Source organism: Phalangium opilio, unplaced genomic scaffold (genome assembly GCF_054372755.1).
Source record: "Phalangium opilio isolate 3A_F unplaced genomic scaffold, DU_Popi_V2 ptg000094l_1, whole genome shotgun sequence".
Taxonomy (NCBI): Eukaryota; Metazoa; Arthropoda; class Arachnida; order Opiliones; family Phalangiidae; genus Phalangium; species Phalangium opilio.
Genome location: NW_028324199.1, coordinates 2,563,806 through 2,572,059, shown reverse-complemented (window position 1 = coordinate 2,572,059; position 8,254 = coordinate 2,563,806). Strand labels below are relative to the sequence as shown.

The 8,254-nt window shown below is 37.4% G+C and overlaps 1 protein-coding gene across 1 annotated transcript; it reads right to left on the bottom strand.

Annotated features, from left to right (window-relative positions):
- Nucleotides 1–5,127: 5,127 nt before the first annotated feature.
- On the bottom strand, nt 5,128–6,503 carry LOC149637927 (uncharacterized). Its single transcript, XM_089850802.1, has 2 exons — nt 5,299–6,503; nt 5,128–5,134 (listed from the first exon to the last, which is right to left on the bottom strand). Exons 1-2 carry the CDS (start codon nt 6,501–6,503, stop codon nt 5,128–5,130), a joined length of 1,212 nt encoding a protein of 403 aa, XP_089706928.1.
- Between the last annotated feature and the right edge of the window lie 1,751 nt (nt 6,504–8,254).

Here is an 8,254-nt window from a genome sequence, read left to right as displayed (position 1 = left end):
TGACTAGTCAGATGAAGTAATAATGGCCAGTCGAATTGTGGATAGCCTCAAATTTGGAATTTTCCGGGAACTGTGAATGCGGTCCGGAAATGGCGAGCACATTTGCTTCAATTCGGAAACTGCGAACGCGGTCCCCTGGGGTGTAAGTCAATAACAACAGCCTGACACACACACACAGACACACAGACATGCCTGTCGATTTTAGAACCTCTCCGTGACATACGTCACTCGGAGAGGTAAAAAGGCGATTGATTCACACTAAGGGATAAGAAAATACGCAATTGCGTGAACCTTTGGTGGAAGCCCTGCCATTGGGAGGCTAGACGTTTCTCGTAACCCTAGCCGCTCGCCGCGTACATCTTAAGCCTAACGACGATGATGGAGTATAAGCCAAAGTTACAGATTGGTGTCTATGTGGTATAGACGAAAGACCAGTAGATGGTGGTGTTTGAAGCCAATGTTGCAGATTGGCGTCTATGTGTTAAAGACGAAAGACCAGTAGATGGTGGTGTTAGAAGCCAATGTTGCAGATTGGTGTCTATGTGGTATAGACGAAAGACCAGTAGATGGTGGTGTTAGAAGCCAATAAGAACAGATTGTGTGTATGTGGTGTAAACGAAAGACTAGAGCATGGTGTTGTTGTTAGAAGCCAGTAAATACTGAGGGTGTTGAGTGAAAGAATTGGCGGTTAGTCAGCAAATGAAGGTGTGACGACTAGTTAATGATTGGTGTTAAATAAGATAGATAAAGTAATGAAGTAAAGTTTTCGGAATTTCTGTGTACTGCGAACGCGGTCCGGAAATTGCGAACACGTTTGCTCCGATTTGCCAACTGCGAACGCGGTGACAGACACACAGACAGACACACACAGAGACACGTCCAGTGTAATACCTCTCCGTGACTTCATCGTCACTCGGAGAGGTAAAACACGTTACTCTACACGAGCTACGATCGTTTGCGAACGAAAGTCATTAAAGGGAGGGTGAAGTGGAAAATCATTTGTTTTTTTTATCGATTCTTTTACTAATTACATGACCAGTCTCCATAGTGAAACATTCAGGGAATACCTCCGAATGATTTCAATTTATCATTCTTATTCAAATTATAATTAAAATATGAACCTAATTTGAATTTTAAATTCATTCGGAGACATTTCCTGAATGTTTCACTATGCAGACTGGTCATGTAATTAGTAGAAGAATCCATGAAAAATAACTTGATTTTCCACTTGACCCTCCCTTGAAGAGTTTCATTTTTCCGAAAAACTAATTTACGGTCAGCTCCTACGTTCAACCTTCCACAATAAAGGGTGATTTTGTGTTCAGCCTACCATTTACAAAGAAGTGTCTCGAACCAAACGAATTTGTAATACATAGTTCCGATTCAATGACATTTATAAACGATAAAGCACGCTGTTATTTCAAGTTTGCCCTGTTGTTAAGTTTCGTGCAACACATGTACGCAAAATGTTATATATAAGCAGAAGTATATAATACTTCTCTTCTAAAGAAGGGTAGTATAAAACGTGGTAATTGTAACTTGATTCTTCCCAACATTTGGAGCCAGGTTACAAAACCGAATCACATACGCGATAAATAGTTCCCTCATCATTACTCCATAAGCGCTACACTATTTGGCACGTCGCGCTAGTGAACTTTTGTCCCACGTCAAGACAATCAAGGCTTTCGGTTTGATTGCTGAGGATTTAGAACCAAACAGCTCAAGAATTTACCCCACGGTGCGATGCCCATCTGAAGTTTGATAAGCAGTAGAGCAAACAAAAGGGTAAGCCTGGGAAGAGTCATGTTGCATAACTAAAGTATTAAAAGGATACAGTGTCATCCTTTTCATATTATCTAACTCTAATACAAGTTATAGTCGTGCTAAATTCTTTACTAACTTTCGAATGTAGAAGTAAGCGTGTTCAAGATTTGGCATAACAGATTTGATATTGGGAATTGATTTAACAGTTGAAACATAGTGTCGGCGTACACTTAAAACAATCCTTCAGCATAAAGTACTTAATATTCCTTGTACTTTGAGGTATTTTCAGTTATTGGCCGCCAGCCAAACTCGATTAATTTAGTTGGTAGAAACAAAATGTTTTACTGTATTATCTTAGTTTTACTGAGTTATGGTACTGGTCTGAATCGTGGTCGGTACTTGGTAATATCAAAAAGCCTAATCCCGTGTCAAGCCTTATCCGCTTTTATGAATAATAGTAATGTTTTACTGTATTATTTCAAATTCTAGATCACTGTAAAATTTGGATTTTTACATATCATGAAGGCTCCTGATAATTATACAACAATAACAAATGTAGCGATTAATCCAGTAATAATAAATTATGTTTAAAAACAAAACCATTTAATGTTGAAATCCGAACTAACATTTCGAATCACTCGCAGAATAACTATGATTATGCACCGGAGTATAGACTGTGGGTTGAGAGAATTATTCATTTATTTAAACGCTGTAACACAAGGTAAATATCACAAAGTGTCTATGTAGTACGATATTTAATTATTGTTCGAGACTTTTCCATAATACAAACCCGATGATTTATGCCTGTAACCAGGAGTTAAATATAAAGGAGTTACAAGGGCAATACTTTATTCTGTGACCGGTGTTGGCGATGAAACTTTTCCGAAAGCTCCCTTGTTTTACTACTACTACAGACCCTTGAAATAATAATTTACAAAACAAAAATTTTAAACGAAAACTTTTCATAATATAGTGTTTCTCTTTTTTGTTTTCCGATAGTGTAGCATTGCATTACGAAGCCGAAATGGGTGAATCGTGGAGACAATGGTTAAATCAACTAGGAGAAGAGGTAGATCCGTTAGAAAACTCGGATGATGTTAAAGATCATAGAGCAGGGTCATTTCAGAGCCCTTTGAACTTTTGGGTCTCTTACCCCAAAAGCGATACAGGATTGAAGAGATTAGACCGTGGATATGTATAAATACTAACATATCCGTAGAAGTATTTATACATATCCATGATTAGTCCATTTCCTCTTAAAATGTTTTAAATGGTTCCAATTTGCAGGGCTACGATATATTTGTTTACGGTACCGCTGTAACTGAGGAGAAGTTACGTGACACGAGATATACAAGCTTTTTCTACGTCGAAAAAGTAACACTTCTAAGCACTAATCCAAAACCAATTGATGCTACGTTAAATGGGAAACTTTTTCAATCGATTCAGGTGTAAGTTTATATTTAGATTTGGTTTATTACATCTTGAACGAGACAAGAATGGAATGCAAACCATGAATATTTAAGGATTAATTGAATGGTTCATGTATACTCCGTTCAGTTGTCACATGACGATGTGCAACTGCGCGGCTTTCCTTTTATTGAACACTTATTGCAGTTTTGCCTTATGTTTTACATTAGGTGTGCATTTTTATTGCGTTCCTGTATCTGACGGTCTCAATACTTTTGGCAATTGAAAAGTATATACATTTGGTACATGATGAAAGACTTAGAAACTTAACATTTCAAACTAAAAGAAGAAAGCGTTCTCACAACTTTAGATATTTAATTTCGAACATGCTATGGAACCTTTTACCCAACATTTTTCTCCAGGGTGATTATCCCCGTTGATAATGTTAAATTAAACTTAATGAAGTTAACACACGTTTCTCGTTGGCTAACTAAGCACTTAATTCATTATTCAGAAAGTTATCTGAGAATTGGAAGAAGTTTGAGCAGATTCATTTTCGCCTTATGGCTGATCTCCGTTTACTTCGTAACACTGGCTTTTCTGAGTGATATGCAATCGGACTTTCCTACGGAATGGGACACCATCGACAGCCTCGAAGATGTCGTAGCTAAGAAAGACCTGATACCAATTTTCAGAGAAGGACTTTATTCTACTGAATATCTTAAAGTATTGTTTGTTCCACACGACAGTTGTTAACTTTCAACCAGCACAAAGCCTCGTCAATAGCTTTCGATTGATAATTGAAAATAATAGCAATTCAACAGTTTGGAAAATATTTTTAATTTTTTTTAGAGTTTCCAAGAATCAGATGACAGAAGAAAGGTCTACGATAAAGCATTCGATCTTAAAGGAAATTATACGTTCCTTATTGATGTTGAAGAAGTTCACACTAAATCCTCGAAATTTGTCAAAACGTTTTGCGACCCTTTTGATTACAACATCGGTCCAATAGATATGACTTTTCCATTCTTCACTGAAACTGAAAAGATGTATTTTGGGAAAACAGCTGTGCTTGAAACTTATATGGCCATCCCAATTAGTCACAGGGTTTCAAGTAACTGTGCTGAAATATTAAATGCTGGGTAAGTGTGTTAGTGTAATCTTCTGAAACCGGCTTGCGCTGTAATAGGCTAGATGATAATTATATCGGAAATGAACGATGGGCTTAACATGCTCACTTTTGAAACTTTGAAAATGTATATAAAATCAACTCGAGTAAGTTCAATCGAATGGAAATTGTAAAAGAAAATATGATCTGCGACATGCCTACCCAGTTTGATTAAAACAGTGATTAGAAGTACAATTTCAATATCTTTCAATCTAAGAACGTTACTGAACCTTTATCTAGCAGAAGTGACTTTGACGCTTCCACTCGTTTAACGGCACGCTTCCACTCGTTAAACGGCACGCTTCCACTCGTTTATTAGTATAATTCTGCTCAGATAGAAGGCTTTTACACTATGTCGTATTTTACATGGTTGACTGTTTCTTTGTTTAAGGTTCACATCAATGTTTGGGATACCATATCCCAGTAACTAAATGTCGTAGGCCCATGTTTCTTGACATATTCCTATCCGTTTCATACATACCCCCCCCCAAAAAACACAATAAATAATTTACAGGTGACTTATCAGAAATGGCCTGTATATATTTTCGGAGTAGAGATAGCTCTATCTTCAAGAGATGCATGTTTTTGATAAGTTTTCGTGCTGGAATTATAGGTGCATCTCCATTTGCTTGTCTCCCATACGACCGAATTCCCATTCGACCGAAACCGTCCCATTCGACCGAAAAATACCGCACTTTGGCGGATTTTGAATTCTGTCCAATGGGACTAAAATCTATGCTTAAAGGTAACTGTTTTTGTGGTTTATTTTTTAATAATTTTTAGTGAAATTAGTGTCTTCAGAATACAAAAAGTAAGACGAAATTATATTTTGCAACATTTATTTGTTACACATAACACAAGTTAACGGCTACGCCATCGAGTAGAGATACAGCATTTTTAATTGCTTGATCATTTCGGTTTTTTTCGAGTTTTCATATATTTTAACTAAATTTTTATACCTTTCATTTAATTTTAAGTACTTTTTATCAATGACAACTTCGCTCTTTCCAACATCAGGATTAATTTTATGATCGCGGTGATCAGAATATAAAGATTGAATTATTTCTACGAATCTAAAAAAGTGAGGTTTGTTGCTTAAGCGGGAGTTTAAGTTGCAGTGGAATCCTTCCAAATGGTTGTTGGTACGGTACGCGTAATTTCTGAAATGGTTCCACATTTCTGGTGGATGAAGCGAACTTTCAAGCCATGTATTTACAAAATATTCCAAGAAAGTAGTAATGCTAGCGTTGCCGGTAGGGAAATCATTTTGAATTTCCAACCAAACCTCCGAATGTTCATAAACTGGAATCAAAGCGAAAGCCATTACACGTCGAATCATTTTACGCACAGAGATATCCGATTTATACAGCTCTGACAATCCTTTGGTATTTGCAGCTCTCCATATCGCTTGACAATAGTGAAATAAACATCCCTTTATCGTAGAACAAGGAAATGGGCTTCTTAGGGACGAAATCATTGCTCCTTCGAAATCAATTTGGAAGGTGCTGGGGGAAAAACATATTCCGCGTTCAGTAGCCGCTTTTTGAATTAGGAGTAATAATCGTGAATAAATTGACGCTGCATGACCAGGAAGTAATGCGTAAATAACTGGCAGCATAGATCCTTTATAGGGGGCATGCACGATATAAAGTTGAGCGAACTGTTTTGGACAAGAGGCGTGAGTTCCATCCATGTAAACGCATGGCGCGTCGCACAATATCTTCAAGAAATCGTCGGTCGCAAATGCAACAATCCTATCGTCCATGCCGTCGTCTATAAGAAGAAAGTTTTCTGAACATTCGTACACTTTCGTCCAGTTGCCTTCCAGAACGATATCTCGTCTACTCTGAGGATTGACTGGATAATGTTTCGACGCTTCTCGGTACATAGCGGAACGAACGGATTTATATTCAGGTAGAATTGCGTGAATTTGAAACTCGTCCAATCCTTCTGAAAGAGCTTGCCGCTTTACTTCCGAATATACTTTTCGTATACGTTTCGCTGACTGATCAGCAGATACTTCAGACACCATCTTTGCTTTGGCTTTCAACTGCAACACCAATTGAGTATCTGGTCCATGACTTGGATGGGTTTCCGGAACTGTAGAAGTTATAATTCCTTCGACAGAGGTAATCTTAGGTTGCAATTTTGTTCCTACATACATAATAACAAGACTTATCCTTGACTTTGTTCAGATTGAATAAATAGCCGTTTTTAACATAAACAAATCCACCTCTATTTACTATTCGTTCCATTGTAGCCTGAAGAAATTTAATTTTAAAATGAACCCCGAAATTGATTTCCTTACTTAATATAGTACCTATAAAAAACAACATCAGCAATTTTTTTTTATTTTCAAACGCTGTCAACGATAAAAAATTTATTTTTATATCGAAAAATACGAAATTAATCTAAATTATTTATTGGATATGAATATACTGAAACGTCTACTATTAAAGGTACATTGCTTAAAATTTGAATCCACGGGTCTAAACGATACCTAGACCTAACCCAACCAAACCCAACCTAACCTAACCCACCCAACCAAACCCAACCCAACCTAACCTAACCTAACCTAACCCAACCTATCCTAACCAAACCTAACCTAACCTAACCCAACTAAACTCAACCCAACCTATCCTAACCAAACCCAACCTAACCTAACCTAACCCAACCCAGCCTACATTAACACGAATAGCAGAACAACAGAAATTAATTTTATAAAAATATTTTGAAATTGCAACGCAAAAATTTCAAACAATTTTTTTAAAGAGAATGAAATAACACTACTTCGATTTTAATATTCGAAAACCGCCATTCCGCTTCTTGCTTTTCTAATTTGGCGGTTTTCGGTCAAATTGGAATTCGGTCCATTGGGAATTCGGTTCTATGGGATAGTATCTTCCATTTAGTTGGTTTTCAACGGTTTTCTCCTTAAATTTTAAACAATTCAATGAAATCATAACTCACTGTGAATTTTACATCTAGGTTGTATCGAATATTTGAAACCGCATCGTTTTTCCATGAGCAGTCCATTAAACCTAAATTAAAATATAACCGTTTCATATGGCAACCATTTAAGGAAAAGGATGTCGTCTTTTATTTGAATGAAGGACTTGTGATCTTTATCATCTACTTAATTGGGCACCTTATATCCTTGATGGTTATCTTGTGTGAAGTGATTGCGCAAATATGATTTTACAATGAGTTGAGTGAATCGGTTTTCACTTCTCGGCATTGAGTCAGGAGGTGTTGTTTACTTTGCGAGATGGAAACCAATTTAGGGAGAAACTCTACTTAACGCCATTAAACAACAAAATTTAGAATATGACATATCAATATGCACTAATAAATAGTCTGAAACTACGAACTTTCTCGTGACGTCACACCCTCTTATCTCTTACCTCGGTTTTGGCGACCATGTCGGAAGTCGTCAACTTAGGCCATTCATTTTAGCAGAAGTAGGATAAGGGACTAGAAGTATTCACGTAACCAAATTCTTCACTTGGCGAAAGTGAATATTCTTGATATCACACCAACGGTTGGCCCTCTGGTAGCGATTTCTGAGTTTTCCCTCCTAAACGTGAGACGCTCGCGGTGGTAGGTGGTCTGAGATTCAAGCACCCTCGTCAGTGTTCCGCGGCTTTAACATGAGGGGAAGGAGATAGGAGATTTTTTGGAACTCGACAAATTTTTTTCTCTCTTGTGTAGGCGCGATGGAAGCGGCATAAAATCCTCAAATTTGTTCACTAGTGCCAGGATCTATTACCAATGATAGAGCTCTTCAGTTCTAGTCTCATCCTACTTCTGATTTTAGCTATTTTAGACTACCAATATTGACGCCACGTCAACGGAGCTCCTCCCTCTCAGTGCCACTCTATTCTGAGTATAATACAGCTGAGGTATCATTGTGGC

Excerpts from the sequence above, each read along its gene's own strand:
- LOC149637927 (XM_089850802.1), bottom strand. The coding sequence starts at position 6,503 with ATGTATGTAGGAACAAAATTGCAACCTAAGATTACCTCTGTCGAAGGA.